This window comes from Giraffa tippelskirchi, chromosome 1 (assembly GCF_054371585.1).
Source record: "Giraffa tippelskirchi isolate mGirTip1 chromosome 1, T2T-mGirTip1v1.2.pri, whole genome shotgun sequence".
Classification (NCBI taxonomy): Eukaryota; Metazoa; Chordata; class Mammalia; order Artiodactyla; family Giraffidae; genus Giraffa; species Giraffa tippelskirchi.
This window is the reverse complement of record NC_137275.1, coordinates 36,583,200-36,602,492: the sequence shown is the minus strand read 5'-3', so window position 1 is coordinate 36,602,492 and position 19,293 is coordinate 36,583,200. Positions and strand designations below refer to the sequence as shown.

At 37.5% G+C, this 19,293-nt stretch overlaps 1 protein-coding gene across 15 annotated transcripts in view; it reads left to right on the top strand.

The window, feature by feature from the left end:
- Window positions 1-19,293, top strand: part of ADGRL3 (adhesion G protein-coupled receptor L3) — an 885,081-nt gene that overhangs the window by 630,450 nt on the left and 235,338 nt on the right. For all 15 annotated transcript variants that reach the window (XM_081506859.1, XM_081506741.1, XM_081506647.1 and 12 more), the window contains one exon: window positions 6,629-6,709. In XM_081506859.1, coding sequence (XP_081362985.1) covers window positions 6,629-6,709 — 81 coding nt within the window. The remainder of the gene's footprint in view (window positions 1-6,628; window positions 6,710-19,293) is intronic.

Sequence of the window (19,293 nt, the reverse complement as noted above, 5' to 3'; positions counted from 1 at the left end):
TGAACTATATGCATTTGACCAAAATCTTGTTTCTATGTTTATTTGGTGAGATTATTCCCTTCCCAATTTTCTTAATAGTAATTATTTCAAGGTTTTATCAATCCTAAATTAACTACACTATCAATTTAAAATGAACAAACAAGGAAAAAACCCTGAAAAACATCTCTGTGATATAGGAACCCTAATGTGTCCCTAAGAAAAGCAAAATGGTACCTGGTGGCTCAGCGGTAAAGAATCCACTTGCCAGTGCAGGAGATGCAGGTTTAATCCCTAATCCAGGAAGATCCCCTAAAGAAGGAAATGGCTACCCAAACCAGTATCCTTGCCTTTGAAATCCTATGAACACAGGGGGCTGGGCGCAGGGAGGATATAGTCCATGGGGTTGCAAAGAGTCAGACGCAACTTACTGACTGAGTAACAACAGCTTCTTTAGAAATCATTTCCACAAAAGTTTAAAACATAGAATTTACTGTGTGACCCAGCAATTCCAATTCTAGGTATATATATTCAAGAAAGTGAAGCTGCTCAGTCGTGTCCGACTCTTTGCGACCGTATGGACTGTAGCCCACCAGGCTCCTCCGTCCATGAAATTTTCTAGGCAAGAGTATTGGAGTGGCTTGCCATTTCCTTCTACAGGGGATCTTCCCAACCCAGGGGTCGAACCCAGGTCTCCTGCATTTCGGGCAGACACTTTACCATCTGAGCCACCAGGGAATCCCTTCCCTTGTAGTTCAGTTGGTAAAGTCCCATGGACTGCAGCACGCCAGGCTTCCCTGTTCATCACCAACTCCCGGAGCTTGCTCAAACTGACGTCCATTGAGTCGGTGATGCCATCCAACCATCTCATCCTGGGTCATCCCCTTTTCCTCCTACCCCCTAGTCTTTCCCAGTATCAGGATCTTTTCCAATGAGTTACCTCTTCACGTCAGATGGCCAAAGTATTGGAGTTTCAGCTTCAGCATCAGTCCTTCCAATGACTATTCAAGACTGATTTTCTTTAGGATCGACTGGTTTGATCTTCTTGCAGTCCAAGTGACTCTCAAGAGTCTTCTCCAACACCACAATTCAAAGGCATCAATTCTTCTGTGCTCAGCTTTCTTTATAGTCCAACTCTCACATCCATACATGACTACTGGAAGAACCATAGCTTTGACTAGATGGACCTTTGTTGGCATAGTAATGTCTCTGATTTTTAATATGCTATCTAGATTTGTCATAGCTTTTCTTGCAAGGAGCAAGAGTCTTTTAATTTCATGGCTGCAATCACCATCTGCAGTGATTTTGGAGCCCCCCAAAATGAAGTCTCTCACTGTTTCCATTGTTTCCCCATCTATTTGCCATGAAGTGATGGAACCAGATGCCATGATCTTAGTTTTCTGAATGGTGAGTTTTAAGCCAACTTTTTCACTCTCCTCTTTCACTTACATCAAGAGGCTCTTTATTTCTTCACTTTATGCCATAAAGGTGGTGTCATCTGCGTATCTGAGGTTATTGATATTTCTCCCAGCAATCTTGATTCCAGCTACTAGGTATAAGACACTCAATTATGGTGCAAAATGTGTCAGATGCTATGTTTTAAAATATGTATTTATCATGCTTTTTACTCTCTTTGTTCTTTTTGAGCTGACCACATTTTTGTTGTTGAATATCATTCACCATAAATCCAAGAGAAATTTTATGGCAGTTATTTATGGTTTTAGCTGGTCCTAGGGTTGTTATCTGACTGATGATGGGCAGTGCTGGAGCCTAGTATGTTTGGCCACAGGGACCTAGGGTCCCAGGTCTAGTGTCTGTGCACTGATAGGAAGGACTGTATCCTGGGCCCTCTGGTGTACAGGGTGGTGTCCTGGGGAGGCTGTGGGCTCAGGGGATCTTAAGGCAGCCCCACCTAGTTAGTTACTTGTTCTGATGCATCCCAGTACTGGTGTAAACATGCTGGTGGTCAAGGCGAGGTCCCAGTGCTAACAGACTTGAGGGAAGATTACAAACTGGCGCATACCAGTACCATTCTCCACGTGAAAGAATGAGCTCCTCAGAATGACTGCCACCAATGTCTGTATCTCCATAGTGAGCTTCAGTTTCCTTCTGCCTCTTCTCAAGGCTCTCCAAGATGAGCTTGTGGATCTGACCTAAAATTACTGCTTTTGCCTTGAGTCCTGAAATGTGAGAGATTTTGTGTGTGTCCTTTTAGTGTGAAGTTTCTCTTTCCCACAGCCCTCTGACATTAAGCCCCTACTGGCCTTCAAAACTAAAACTGTTCTGATGGTTTGTCTTCTTGGTACAATATTCCCAGACTGCAGAGCCTAATGTGGGGCTCAGACCTCTCACTCCTAGGAGAGAACTCTGCAATTGTAATTATCCTCCCCCTTCACTGCCTAAAATATGTGGGTGGAGCACTCTGAAGTTACATGATTATCCCAAGAACAGAGGCAAATGTGTCATTCAAAGGGACCGTTTACTTCATTTAGAATATAGAGGTGACAGTTTCAAACGCAGTTACTTGTCAGAATTTAATCACTAAAATCTACACACTTTTATTCCAGGTTTAGTATGCCTTCTTTGAGAAACATATTATGATATAGAAGAACAAACTTCAACTTTGTTTGTCAAATGCTTTTGTCAAAAGTCAAAATGCTGCTGGCCTTGCTATTTGCCTGTTAGTTACTTACATTTTTGATTTAAAAATATGTATATACTAATACAGTATCTACCTTTGAAAGCTTATAGTGATACTGGTTGCATAAAATGATACACTGTATGTATGAATCAGTTCAGTTCAGTTCAGTCGCTCAGTCGTGTCCACTCTTTGCGACCCCATGAATCACAGCACACCAGGCCTCCCTGTCCATCACCAATTCCTGGAGTACCCAACCTCATGTCCACTGAGTCGGTGATGCCATCCTACCATCACATCCTCTGTCCTCCCCTTCTCCTCCTGCACCCAACGCTTCCTAGCATCAGGGTCTTTTCCAATGAGTCAACTCTTCACATGAGGTGGCCAAAGTATTGGAGTATCAGCTTCAACGTCAGTCCTTCCAATGAACATTCAGGACTGATCTCCTTTAGGATGGACTGGTTTGATCTCCTTGCAGTTCAAGGGACTCTCAAGAGTCTTCTCCAACACCACAGTTCAAAAGCATCAATTCTTCGGCGCTCAGCTTTCATCACAGTCCAACTCTCACCTCCATACATGACAACTGAAAAAACCATAGCCTTGACTAGACAGACCTTTGTTGGCAAAGTAATGTCTCTGCTTTTTAATATGCTGTCTAGGCTGGTAATAACTTTCCTTCCAAGGAGTAAGCGTCTTTTAATGTCATGGCTACAGTCACGATCTGCAGTGATTTTGGAGCCCCCAAAAATAAAGTCTGACACTGTTTCCAATGTTTCCCCATTTATTTCACATGAAGTGATGGAACTAGATGCCATGATCTTAGTTTTACAAACGTTGAGCCTTAAACCAACTTTTTCACTCTCCTCTTTCACTTTCATCAAGAGGCTCTTCAGTTCCTCCTCACTTTCTGCCATAAGGGTGGTGTCATCTGCATATCTGAGGTTATTGATCTTTCTCCCAGAAATCTTGATTGCAGCTTGTGTTTCTTCCAGCCCAGTGTTTCTCATGATGTATTCTGCATATAAGTTAAATAAGCAGGGTGACAATATACAGCCTTGACGTACTCCTTTTCCTATTTGGAACCAGTCTGTTGTTTCATGTCCAGTTCTAACTGTTCCTTCATGACCTGCATACAGGTTTCTCAAGAGGCAGGTCAGGTGGTCTGATATTCCCATCTCTTTCAGAATTTTCCACAGTTTATTGTGATCCACACAGTCAAAGGCTTTGGCATAGTCAACAAAGCAGAAATAGATGTTTTTCTGGAACTCTCTTGCTTTTTCGATGATCCAACATATGTTGGCAATTTGATCTCTGGTTCTTCTGCCTTTTCTAAAACCAGCTTGAACATCTGGAATTTAACAGTTCATGTGTTGCTGAAGCCTGGCTTGGAGAATGTTGAGCATTACTTTACTTGCATGTGAGATGAGTGCAATTGTGGGGTAGTTTGAGCATTCTTTGGCATTGCCTTTCTTTGGGATTAGAATGAAAACTGACCTTTTCCAGTCCTGTGGCCACTGCTGAGTTTTCAAAATTTGCTAGCATATTGAGTGCAGCACTTTCACAGCATCATCTTTGAGGATTTGAAATAGCTCAACTGAAATTCCATCACCTACGCTAGCTTTGTTCGTAGTGATGCTGCATAAGGCCCAATTGACTTCAGATACCTGGATGTCTGGCTCTAGATGAGTGATCACACCATCATGATTATCTGGGTCATGTACAGTTCTTCTGTGTATTCTTGCCACCTCTTCTTCGTATCTTCTACTTCTGTTAGGTCCATACCATTTCTGTCCTTTATCGAGCCTATCTTTGCATGAAATGTTCCCTTGGTATCTCTAATTTTCTTGAAGAGATCTCTAGTCTTTCCCATTCTATCGTTTTCCTCTTTCTTTACATTGATCTCTGAGGAAGACTTTCTCATCTCTCCTTGCTATTCTTTGGAACTCTGCATTCAAATGGGAATATCTTTTTTTTTTTTTCTCCTTTGCTTTTCACTTCTCTTCTTTTCACAGCTATTTGTAAGGCCTCCTCAGACAGCCATTTGCTTTTTGCATTTCTTGTCCATGGGGATGGTCTTGATCTCTGTCTCCTGTACAGTGTCACGAACCTTCATCCATATTTCATCAGGCACTGTGTCTATCAGATCTAGTCCCTTAAATCTATTTCTCACTTCCACTGTATAATCATAAGGGATTTGATTTAGGTCATACCTGAATGGTCTAGTGGTTTTTTCTACTTTCTTCAATTTAAGTCTGAATTTGGCAATAAGGAGTTCATGATCTGAGCCACAGTCAGCTCCCGTTCTTGTTTTTACATAGCAAGTATTACGATATGTAGTAAAAGCCGTGTTCCATAGTTAGACATGAAATCAACACTATTTTACATGCTGAGGTTATTTTGAACCAATATAAAGTGACTCTTATTTTCATTTACATGATCAATAAAGTTTGACACTGATTCATTTGTAACAATACAGGACCTTAAAAATAAAAATGTTTTTGCAACATAGTATGCAACATAAGTAAACATCAGATGTTTTTATAATTAATATAATCTGAAAATTTTAATAAGCTCTATTGCACATGAACTTATAACGGAGCACAACTGCTCTTTTATTACTTTTATAATAGTGCTTTTAGTATTCCACTGAAACATGGCCAGTGAGTGCACAATATTCTTAGTTACCATTACGAGGGGCTCTGTATATTACAGCCTTTTCACTGTGTCTGCTGTTAGCTAGAAAAATGCTGGGAGCAACAGCAGCTACTATCAACAGGGAGCCATATTAATTATTTGAAATGTGCCTCATAAAAGGAATCAGCAGAGTTTATTACAAGTCGAATATTACTTGAAACGGGAAGGTTACTCTAACTGTTATCATAATCTATGTATCATTAACTTTCCTTGTTTAGGAAAAGAGATTAACAACCCTGTAAAGTGTTTTAGTAAATGTATAAAATACAACTGCATATCCCTTGAAAGAAAGTGATGGGTTCTCTGCTTGTACTCCAATTTTTTTTCATATAAAGTGGCTTTAGTAATTGAACTCTGTAATTATACTTTCTTGCCTTAAAATTCTAATTTCTTACTGGATTATCAGTATACAAGCTATAGCTACTTTGAGCATTAGAAAATCCTTTTGTTTTTTAAGTTAGAATTTTTTTTCCAGTCAGCAACTTGGTCTTCAAAGGAACTTTAACACTTTAACTCATAAGACAGAAAGTGTATTACAAGTTTGTGTGTGAGCTAGCAAAATACTTCACAAGAAACAGAGAATGAATCCATCTGCCTGCTTTTTATATTGTGGTTAGTTATTATTTTTCCATCAAATACAATAAGCAAGTAGAAATAGTTTTCAAACAAAAAGTAAAATGTTGAAAAATAATGTGATAATAAATATAAAGTTAATTAGGATTATAAATAAGTGCTATCTAAATAAGTGCTATTAAAAGTGTTATCTGACATGGATGCCTGTCTGCAGATTGTTTGCTACTGATCTGCCTTGAAATAAGTGCTAAAATTAAAAGTCAATGTTTAGAAACATTTAAAGAAAACTGAGAGTATTTAATGTCTCTTTAGAAATGAAAAATGGGGACTGTATTTGTTATGTCTTTGTTTTTAGTTTTTATATTTTATTTTTCTTGCCAATCACTTTTATGGTGTTTTTGAACGTGTCATTTCACAATAAACATGATTTAAAAGCAACAAGAACAAAATTGGAGAAGGAAATGGCAACCCACTCCTATATTTTTGCCTGAGAAATCCCATGGAGAAAGGAGCCTGGTGTGGTTGAGTCCATGGTGTCACAAATGAGTCGTACACTACTTAGCAACTAAACAACAGTAAAATTAGCTTAATAAGGACTGTTTTAATTGGTCGATGTTTGGATGACACATAATATTTGCATTCTATAAGTCTGTGAATTCAGTGTGAAGAGAGATGTGTAAAATCATAAAACTAACCAAAAAGTATAAAGCCATTATTATAGCTTAACATTTATATTTGGGTCCACAGGGCAGGCACATCATGGACAGGTATCATATATCTCTCCACCAATTCACCTTGACTCTGATCTGGAAAGACCCCCTATTAGAGGTGAGTTGTTGTATTTTTTTATTATTATTATTATTTAAAGAAAAAGAAATTATATTCATTCTTTGATAAATCCTCTTTTACTGGAACTTTCTTCTTCTACTATCTTTTTTTTTTTTTTTTAGTAAATTAAGATGTCAAACTAAGTTACATTGACAAATTTATTTCCTTGCAAATTGACATCTTATGTTTTATTATTCTTTTAAAAAGTCATTTTAGTATTAATAAAATTTATTTTTAAATTGTATAAATTAAAATTGTATATTTAAATCGATGCCATATGTTTAAAGATTTTTAAAAATAACTGGTCATACAAAACAGAAATTAAAAGTAACATTTATCTCATCTACAGAATGTATCTTTCTACTTTTAAAGGATTATTAACAAATTTTAATGTTGTATAATGTTTAATCTGATGTAATAATAGACACAACTTTTAATTTCATGAATACCAAATATCCTAAGGTTATTTTTTTATTTAAAGTAATACAGTATATTTTCTTATACCTTCAATAATATGCAATAAAAATCATTAGACCTGTCTTTCATGAGCATGTTCTCTATACAATTTCCTCTGCTGGGAGTCTCTTATTTTTTTCTTTTCTACCCATTAAGTTTCTACCAGTGTTTCAATGCCCTGCTTTATCTTCAGTTCCTCTGTTAAGCCTTTGCTGACTATGTATTAGGCAAAAGCTAAGTGCATGCCTCTGTATCTGCCTCAGTTACTGTACCTAAAGCATTGCATTTTATTTTTTCAGGCTGAATGTTTCCCTTTCTTTTTTGTAAGGTCCTTGAGGGCAAAAGTGTCATAATTATTATTTCTCCTCCAACCACTGGTCTGTGCTTGGCACATAATGGGAAGTCATACAATGATTTCTGAATGTGACAACCTATATTGTGAAGGATGCATCCTCATTTTTTTCAAGAAGTAAGCTGAGCAGGGATAATAAGAGATTTCACAAAGAGGACACAGAATGTACCAAAATATGAGTTTGTAAAGGTTGTGATATTTTTAAGGAAATATGTTAGGTGCCCAGTAAAATGGAAGCAGTTTTAGAGGAAGAAACTGGAAAGATATTATGAGGCAGACTGGAAAGGATTCTGTGTCACACGCCAAGGAGTTTGTCTTTTATCCTGGAAAAAGAAAGTCATCAAATATTTTTAATTAAGTTAGTGTGGTGTTACATTATAACATTATCAGTTCTTGATATCAGAAAAATATCACTGTCAATGTAGATGATGCAAGATTAACAGAGAGAGGCTGATTCAATAATCCAGGTAAAAGATGAATGGGAAATTAACAGTGTATTGGTGGCAGTAGTCGGGTCTGAGAAGTATTTTGAAGAGACATAACACTGATTGAACAGATATAAGGGAAAGAGCAGAAATACCTCTATGATTTCTATACTGATTAGTTACCTGAATGCTTATAATGTAATTTCTCCTCATGAGGGAAATATGAATTATGAATGGAAGCCTTGTTTTAACCTTGCTAATTCTTAGTAGAATGTCATTTCCACCAGAGGTGGAGGCCTACTTATGCAAGTTAGTGACTTTAATTCAGTTCTTCATACATAGTCTCAGTATAATTTGGGAAGAGTACTGTACAGTCATGAGTAGAGTAGTATAATGATCCACTCCAGAATTTAGTGGCTTAAATCAAGAAACATTTTTTATAGTTCTCAGAATTGGTTGCATTGCATGTGTACTGACTTTACTGAGACTGGATGCTTAGTACTTAGCAGACTGGTTGGTTTTTCAGGGGAGGAAACTCACTTACAGGTTTGGTAGCCATCTTGATATCATCTTGGGGCTTCCCTGGTGGCTCAGACAGTAAAGCATCTACTGCAACGGGGAGACCCAGGTTTGATCCCTGGGTCAGGAAGATATACTGGAGAAGGAAATGGCAACCCACTCCAGTACTCTTGTCTGGAAAATCCCATGGACGGAGGAGCCCGGTAGGCTGCAGTCCATGGGGTCCCAAAGAGTTGGACACAACTGAGCAACTTCACTTTCTTTCTTTGATATCATCTGGGTTGTAGCCATGACTCTCATCTTCTAGCAGGCTAGCACCAGCTCATTCCCATTGTGACAGAATTCCCAGCAGTAAGTAGGAAATTCCCAAAGTTCAGGTATTGTTCAAGACTTTGCTTGTGCCATGTTTGTTATGTCCTATTGGCCCGTCAGTCACATAATCATCCCCAGACTTAAGAAATAGACTGCATCTGTTGAAGAAGGAACCACAGTCTGGAGGACCGTGGATAGAAGGAAAGGAATTCGGGCCATGTCAACCTGTAGTATTCTTGCCTGGAGAATCCCACGGACAGAGGAGTCTGGCAGGCTACGATCCATAGGGTCACAGAGTTGGACATGACTGAAGCGACTTACCACACATACAAGCAACCTACTATAGCTAGGCAGGTAGAATAAAATAAGTTTAGAATAAAATTTGACAAAAATTGAGTGATAAAATAAAGGGATTTAGAGACAATAATTTTAAACTTGGGAGTTCTAGACTTTTCTTGTCTTTAATTCCTTAACTGCTGTCTTTAATTCTGTCAACAGAAGACAGAAATAAGAACTCAACAGTGTCTTTGTGAGGTTTAGGGATAATATAGATTAGAGTCTGGCATCTGATAAGCCCTAGATAAATTGTGGCTATTAGTATGTACTTTTGGGTTTGCTGCTGTGGCATATGGGAAGAAATTTGTCCTTGAAGTCAGGCAAACCTGCATGACCTTAAGCAGCTTCTGTCTGTCATCTGTAACACAAGGATAGTAATGCAACCCTGGCAAGTTTATAAGGATGATTAAGTGAAATAGTTAGTGTCAAGTTCCTGGCAAATAACTTGGCATAAACTATACTCTGAAGAGTTAGTTGGCATTTATTAAGAGCTTCACTTTAAAGTGGCATCATCGTAGCAAAAGTAGTGATGATACTGACCTGGTGAAGAATGAATTACTAGAATCCAACAGTTTCCCTGCTTTATGAAAATGTGAAAGTGTTGGTCCCTCACTCATGTCCGACTTTTTGTGACCCCATGGGCTGCAACCCACCTGCTTCTCTGTTCTTGGAATTCTCCAGGCAAGAATACTGGAGTGGGTAGCCATTCTCTTCTCCAGAGGATCTTCCGAACCCAGGGATCAAACTCGGGTCTCCTGCATTGGAGGTAGTTTTATTTTTTACCATCTGAGCCACCTCAAATTGTGCTCTCTACCTTAGAAGGATTATCTTGATAACTTATAGTTCTCAAATCTTTCTTCTATATGCCCAAGACCCTCTTAAACTACTCTGATTAATACAATTACAGTTATAGTTATTAGCTCATGTGTTATAGTTCTGAACCTTTTTTAAATGAACATTTAATTAGATAAAGAGGTTTGTATAAATCACCAAAATTGTAGTACAAAAGATCTTGTTTTTTTTATTAAAACTATTTAATATTTAATTTAAAAACAAATATTGGAAATAGTGTAGAGTAGGCAATGTCATTACTTTGGAAACAAAAATATTTCCTTTCAACTATCACTCCTCATTTATCATCATTTACTATTTTTAATTACACTGTATATTTTTGATGTTTTTATGAAGTCAAATGACACAAATGACCTATAAATTATCTTTATATAAAGAGAGAATATCTCATGCATATGATAGATTTTTATTTGAACATATGCAATAAGATAAATTAACTTCTTTATTTTGGAATTCTATCTCAAATAGTTTTTGTTAGATTATATAGCAATATACTTTGAACTACCTGAAAAACCACACTAGCTATTTTAGCTTTTCTTTTCTACTTTTCTTCCATAATTTTATATATGTTGAGACTATGAGAGCTATGTCTTGATATTCCCCTCCCCCCCACTAATTTACAGTTCACTGTATTCTTTCACTCTCTTCCTATGCCAGTCTCCACTAGTGTACATGGATGTTCATGTTTTAGAAATTCTTGCTATATACATAATAACTCCTTGAGTATTTTACAGACTTGACTATATTTTCATAGAATATCATACTTAAGTTTTTGACATCAAAAAAGCACTACAAAATGATGTTTAGAATGTAGGAAAGAAAGCTGTGACAAAGCTAGACAGCACATTAAAAACCAGAGACATCACTTTGCCCACAAAGGTCCATATAGTCAAGGCTATGTTTTTTCCAGTAGTCATGGACAGATGTGAGAATTAGGCCATAAAGTAGGCTGAGTACCAAAGAATTGATCCTTTCAAATTGTGATACTGGAGAAGACCCTTGAGAGTCCCATGGAATGCAAGGAGATCACACCAGTCAATCCTAAAGGAATCAACCCTGAATATTCATTTGAAGGACTGTTTCTGAAGCTGAAGCTCCAATACTTTGACCACTTGAGGTGAAGAAAAGAGCTTCATTGGAAAAGACACCAATGCTTGAAATGAAGACAAAAGATGGGAGCGGCAGAGAATGAGATTAGTTAGCATCACTGACTCAATGGATATGTATTTGAGCAAACTCCAGGAAGATAATGGAGGTTGGAGAAGCCTGGTGTGCTGCAGTCCATGGAGTCAAAAAGAGCAGGACACAACTTAACAAATGAATGACAGTAATAACAATATATTTACCAATGTTATCACAGGGGATTTTTCAGTAGAAAGTATCATTTACCCAACATATAATTATATATCAGATTTCTTCTGATATTTTGCCATTTTATTCTGCTGCTGCTGCTGCTGCTAAGTAGCTTCAGTCGTGTCCAACTCTGTGTGACCCCATGGATGGCAGCTCACCAGGCTCCGCCGTCCCTAGGATTCTCCAGGCAAGAATACTGGAGTGGGTTACCATTTTCTTCTCCAGTGCATGAAAGGGAAAAGTGAAAGTGAAGTCGCTCAGTCGTGTCCGACTCTTAGCGACCCCATGGACTGTAGCCTACCAGGCTCCTCCATCCATGGGATTTTCCAGGCAAGAGTACTGGAGTGGGGTGCCATTGCCTTCTCCGCATTTTATTCTATTCTCACCCCAAACATTTTGTATTACTTGCTACTTTTTTTTTAATAGTGATTTTGCTTTAAGTATTTGATATAGGGAACTATCAAGACCATCCCCATGGAAAAGAAATGCAAAAAAGCAAAATGGCTGTCTGAGGAGGCCTTACAGATAGCTAGGAAGAGAAGAGAAGCGAAAAGCAAAGGAGAAAAGGAAAGATATTCCCATCTGAATGCAGAGTTCCAAAGAACAGCAAGGAGAGATAAGAAAGCCTTCCTCAGCGATCAGTGCAAAGAAATAGAGGAAAACAACAGATTGGGAAAGACTAGAGATCTCTTCAAGAAAATTAGAGATACCAAAGGAACATTTCATGCAAAGATAGGCTCGATAAAGGACAGAAATGGTATGGACCTAACAGAAGCAGAAGATATTAAGAAGAGATAGCAAGAATATACAGAAGAACTCTACAAAAAAGATCTTCACGACCCAGATAATCACTATGGTGTGATCACTCACCTAGAGCCAGACATCCTGGAATGTGAAGTCAAGTGGGCCTTAGAAAGCATCACTATGAACAAAGCTAGTGGAGGTGATGGAATTCCACTTGAGCTATTTCAAATCCTGAAAGATGATGCTGTGAAAGTGCTGCACTTTATATGCCAGCAAATTTGGAAAACTCAGCAGTGGCCACAGGACTGGAAAATGTCAGTTTTCATTCCAATCCCAAAGAAAGGCAATGCCAAAGAATGCTCAAACTACCGCACAATTGCACTCATCTCACATGCAAGTAAAGTAATGCTCAAAATTCTCCAAGCCAGGCTTCAGCAATACGTGAACCGTGAACTTCCAGATGTTCAAGCTGGTTTTAGAAAAGGCAGAGGAACCAGAAATCAAATTGCCAATATCCGCTGGATCATCAAAAAAGCAAGAGAGTACCAGAAAAACATCTATTTCTGCTTTATTGACTATGCCAAAGCCTTTGACTGTGTGGATCACAATAAACTGTGGAAAATTCTGAAAAAGATGGGAATACCAGACCACCTGACCTGTCTTTTGAGAAACCTGTATGCAGGTCAGGAAGCAACAGTTAGAACTGGACATGGAACAACAGACTGGTTCCAAATAGGAAAAGGAGTACTTCAAGGCTGTATATTGTCACCCTGCTTATTCAACTTATATGCAGAGTACATCATGAGAAATGCTGGACTGGATGAAACACAAGCTGGAATCAAGATTGCCGGGAGAAATATCAATAACCTCAGATATGCAGATGACACCACCCTTATGGCAGAAAGTGAAGAAGAACTAAAGAGCCTCTTGATGTAAGTGAAAGAAGAGAGTGAAAATGTTGGCTTAAAGCTCAACGTTCGGAAAACTAAGATCATGGCATCTGGTTCCATCACTTCATGGGAAATAGATGGGGAAACAGTGGAAACAGTGTCAGACTTTATTTTTTTGGGCTCCAAGATCACTGCTGATGGTGACTGCAGCCATGAAATTAAAAGACGCTTATTCCTTGGAAGGAAGGTTATGGCCAACCTAGATAGCATATTTAAAAGCAGAGACATTACTTTGCCAACAAAAGTCCGTCTAGTCAAGGCTATGGTTTTTCCAGTGGTCATGTATGGATGTGAGAGTTGGACGGTGAAGAAGGCTGAGCGCCGAAGAATTGATACTTTTGAACTGTGGTGTTGGAGAAGACTCTTGAGAGTCCCTTGGACTGCAAGGAGATCCAATCAATCCATCCTAAAGGAGATCAATCCTGGGTGTTCATTGGAAGTTCTGATGTTGAAGTTGAAACTCCAATACTTTGGCCACCTCATGCGAAGAGTTGACTCATTGGAAAAGACCCTAATGCTGGGAAGGATTGGGGGTAGGAGGTGAAGGGGACGGCAGAGGATGAGATGGTTGGATGGCATCACCGACTCAATGAACATGGGTTTGGGTAGACTCCGGGAGTTGGTGATGGACAGAGAGGCCTGGTGTGCTGCAATTCAAGGGGTCGCAAAGAGTCGGACACGACTGAGCAACTGAACTGAACTGATAGTGAACTAATTATTGGTAATTTGGAAATTATTTTTAAACCAATATTTTTTTAAAATAATGACATAATTGTTTTCAAATGTATATATTTATATTACATTTTCATTTATTTTCATACTCTTAAATTTTATATAATGTATGAATCATTCCAGTTTTAATCTACATATTGCCATACTACCTCGTTTCAGTTTTCTTGATTTCTTTCACTTTTGCTCTCATTTTTAGGGGAAAAAAAAATACATCTTTTAAAATTGATGCATTTGTTTGTCATAATATATTTCTTCTTTCATAATGTGTATTCTATGACCAACATGCTCATTGTAACCATATGGAAAATGTAGTAACACGTTACCAAATAACCTTGAATGAAATGTTGAAATTTATATTTCAAAGTAGCTGAAGTATATAAATTCAGTAGCACTTACCCACTGATGAGTGAATTTGAGAGATGCTGTTCTTTAAATCTAATGTGGTCATACATGACATTTGGTCACATAATTTATGCCTGTGATGATTATATATGCATTCTTCAATTTACAGATTTTATTACTGAATAAGGGTGTAAATTCCAATAGTTTACTAGTGCATTAATGTCACAATACATTACAAAGTAGTTAACCAGAGCTGCCCCTATAAATAGAAAAATAGTCACAGCCCTCACTATAAACTACTTAATAAAAATAAGATATTGAATCAGCATTCACCATTATAGTAATTTTTCTCACCACACATCTCATTAACCAGGACTTAAAAAGAAATAGCTTCATCTAGAAGCCTTATTATTTTTAAGCCCTTCATTATTAAAATGTTTGTTACAATTTGTATTTAATTTAATGGGGTTGATTATATATTTCTTACGCATATAAGTTCTCTATGCTTTTCAGACATATTTCCCAATTTTATGTATTACAATTGGAAATGAAAGTCTACTTTGGTAATTTTGTAGCAGGTTTGTAAATAAGGACAAGGGAATTCTTAGCAGGGCTCAATAGAAGTTGCAGTTCTGAAGGTCATGTGTCCTCACCAAGGATCCTTTCTCCCTAACCTTTATTTTGCTTCCTAACTACTCACAAAATATTCTGCACTAGAATCATCTATCACAGGCAGAATCACTCAGTCTCTCAGTGTTTAGGAGGGAGTTTATTTGGGGAGCTGAATCAGAATCCTAAGCAGAAGTAAATATTGAGATTCAGCTATACCAGTTGAGGCACCCTCTTCAGTTGAAACTGTTGTTTTATTGTTTGGTTTGGTTTGGTTTCATTGTTTTTTTCTATAAAATTGGCTGACAGCCTTAGCAGTTAATGATAGAACCCTTCCTATAAATTCTTCACAACATCATTAGCAATTCAATTCAGATAAGTTCCTGTCAATAACCAAGGAAAGACGTTAACTTCTGAAAAATGTCTTCCCTGTATGTAACTAATGGTGAAATTTTGAATATTATGCTGCAGAAAAATTCGACTGTTCCCAGATACATTCTGCCTTCCAATATGATAAGACACTAGTAATAAAGCTGGTGAACACATTGTTATATTTTGTGTGTATAATCTTCCTTTAGGTAGATTCTTATATTTGATCATAAGCCTAACGTGACGTGAATAGTCATGTCTGCCTCTGCAACCCCTTTAACTGTAGCCCGCCAAGCTCCTCTGTCCATTGGATTCTCCAGGCAAGAATACTGGAGTGGGTTGCCGTTCCCTTCTCCAGGGGATCTTCCCAACCCAGATAGAAGCTGGATCTCCTGCTTTGCAGTCAGATTCTTTATCATCTAAGCCACCAGGGAAGCCCCTAAGGGGATGTTGCATAAGTCTAAAAATACTCAATACTCAATACTAAATAGTGTGTTGCATAAGCCTAATACTCAGTGCTCAATACCAATTTATACATTTTTAAACTTATTTTTCTTTAATAAAATGAGTAATATAAACATGGTTCCATTGGCAGATAATCAATGAATAGTTTAATGCCAGGCATTAAGTTTCACTTCCAAACTGAATTACATTCAGCAAATCCACACACAGAAAATATTTTTTCAGCTCAAAATAAACAGATGGTCCTGTGTGGTACATATATATATCAAAAATAGACTATAGCCAAAGATACAGAATCACAAATTTGAGACAATAACACCCAATATTATTTAGTGAAATATAAAAACATTTGATATTGATTAAAATAAAATAAGATCAACACATCCGCCATTCTTACTGAGGAGTCTCCAGGCTTCTTTAATGTGCTATGATAATGTTTTTGTAACTTATTTGGTTAACAAACATTATATGGTAGAAACATAATTCCCAAGCTTTATCCACCCTTAACCTAAGGTAATAAAAATTAAACTTGCATATAATGGAGTACTTTGACCATGTTTGACAAACTTCCTACAGTTGCAAATGCAAAGCTTTTTTTGTTGTGTTTAAAGTATACTGTGAACACATACAAAATAGATACAGAGAGTATATAGCTTGTTATTATTAATGGTAAACACCACTCTGTTTCATTAAGTATGTATCTTATGTCAGACACAGGAAAAAATATTTTATACACATTGTCTCCTTTAGTCTTACAAGGATCCTGTCACTTTTCATTCAGGCTTATTGGACATCATCATTCTGTTTCTAGCATCAAGCATACAACTATAACCCAGTAAATTAATAACTGAATTTGGGATGAATTTAATTGAAGTAAATTCTAACTCAATGGTAAAATGTACTTTTTTCCCAATATATTTAGGAATAAGTAGGAGGGTTTTGTAAATTGTAGTATACTTTCAAAGTATAAATTATTGTTGAAAAGTCAACATTTATCATTTGAAATAATTTAGTATACTCCTGCAGTCCCCTTGTGGAAGATAATTTATGCGTTTAGAATAATTATCCAGAGAATAGTGTGATCTGGTAGGTTATCTCATTAGGCTCCTGGTTAGCTTATCTTGGTGTTCTGTGAGCCTAATTGAGAAGAGAGCTTGTTTGAGCTCTCCTTCCCCATTGGTTGATTAAATAATATTCTTAGTATCCAAAGAATATTAAGTAAAGACAGAAACTTGATACTGTTATGATATGTACATTCTCCTTCAGATTTGGTGTGCCTAATGGCAGATCCAGTGATAATGGTCCTTGACTTGAATATGATGATTCCTCCATTGGAGCTATTGTTCAAGGCAAAGAAAAGTCTATGGTATTAGGATATCTCTAAGAAACTATGACCACGGTTCAGTTCGCTGAACTTCACACTTCCCCACACCCCCCAACCATCCCTGGCTCTCTACGTGCCCTCTTATGATTACTCAATGGCCCAGCTCTCCTAAGAATGCTACCATAGGTTCCAGTACTCACTTCTCTTTGTCTTGTTTTGGTTTTAGTTTCATTAAGATATATGAGAGAAAAACTGCTTTATTTTGTTCAGAAAGAAAATATTTAATGTTTTCCAGATGTCATAACTTTGCAGTGAGGTATTACTAGTCATTAATAATAATAGCTAACATTGATTATACAAATTAACCTAAGGCATATGATCACCTAAAAATTATCCATATGATCCCCTTTCTCCCAGTTCTCAAAGACAACTTCTCATAGTATTCGTCAGGATGTTCCGGTAGATACTACTTTTTTTGAGTTGACTTGGTATGAACACTGGATATTTATACTTAGTGTTTTTGTCAAGCTCTGTTCTAAGCACTTGACATGGATTAGTACTTCAATAATTTCCCAAATCCCATGAATCAGATAGTATTATTGTTGTAACTTTATGAATGAAAAAACTGAGACATAGAGAATTTCTTTAACTTCACAAATGTCAGACAAGTATTAAGTATTGGAGCCAAGATTCAAACCGAGGCATCTAAAATCTGGTATGACAGTTTTTCATTTATACAAACTGGCTTAATTTCTAAAACTACATACTATAGCAAGTATTTAGTAATAAAATATTATCAGCAAGCAATGGGAGTCTGACCATCCATAGTAGAATATTTTTTTTAAAAAAGAATTCACCACTCTTAGTATTCATCTCAAGAACACAATGTGATACAAGCAGTTCAGACACTTATGTACTACTGCCCAATGAGAAAGAATTTGCATGTGTGTGTGTGTGTGTGTTTTTTCTATAAAATAGAATATTTTGTTCTATTGCCATTCTTGTTACCTTCTACTCTTCATAAAATGTGTTACTTTTTCCTCACAAAAGGAGTGTATAATACTGTGTTTTCCACTATTCTCTCCCCAAAATGGTTATTTGTATAATCACTAAAAAATAATGTTATATGTGTATACTCAAAATAATTGTACTGCCAGGAGCAGACAGCTATCAGATGTATTAACCACCACCACCAGAGCCTGGGATGGGGAAGAAGGAATTGGCTTGAACTCCAAATATAGCAGTCACCTGCATCCCTATCTGCTGAATACTCACAGCTGCAAGATTCTCATTTTGTTGGTGTACCCCCACAACACATGCATACACACATATGCCATTCAGAAGTACCATCTTTAAAAACAATTCTTGACAGTAGATTTAGAAGGTTGGTATGATAAGGATAAAATGTATAGTAAATCCTTAAACTTTAAAATATCTTCTACTTTTACAGTCAGTTGCCTGAGATGTGATAAAATCTCTTTTCTCCAGGTTCATCTTTTATATCTGGATGGTAGTAGGTGAGGCTGTCACAGATACATCATATATATCATAGGAATGAGGAGAGTGAGGATCATGTTTTCTTACTTCTAAAAGATGTATGTATGGGAAGCATTGACTTTGGGTATTATTAATCCCATGACACCCAAAAGCAGCATTGCCTTTACACTAAGAAGCACTTGGCACCCTCAGTGCTAAGAAACACTTTTCTCTTAGCTAATTATAGCTTTGGGTCCAGCAATTATTTCCAGTTCTTCAGTTCAGTTCAGTTCAGTCGCTCAGTCGTGTCTGACTCTTTGCGACCCCACGAACCACAGCACGCCAGGCCTCCCTGTCCATCACCAACTCCCCGAGTCTATCCAAACCCATGTCCACTGAGTTGGTGATGCCATCCAACCATCTCATCCTCTGTCGTCCCCTTTTCCTCCTGCCCCCAATCTTTCCCAGCATTAGGGTCTTTTCCAATAAGTCCACTCTTCACATGAGGTGGCCGAAGTATTGGAGTTTCAGCTTCAACATCAGTCCTTCCAATAAACACCCAGGACTGATCTCCTTTAGGATGGACTGGTTGGATCTCCTTGCAGTCCAAGGGACCCTCAAGAGTCTTCTCCAACACCACAGCTCAAAAGCATCAATTCTTCGGCGCTCAGCTTTCTTCACTGTCCAACTCTCACATCCATACGTGACCACTGGAAAAACCGTAGCCTTGACTAGATGGACTTTTGTTGGCAAAGTAATGTCTCTGCTTTTAAATATGCTGTCTAGGTTGGTCATCTAGTTCTTCAGAGGCCAGCAAAAAAAAAAAAAAAAAAATTCCCTCACTGGAACAGTTAGTCCTGTTGTTTGGCATCAGGTTTTTCTGGGTGGAATATTATGAAAGTACGCAGCTCCAATTCTAATCTTGTATTTAATCATGATAACCTTAGTTTACGTTAGGCTCAAAATCCTTC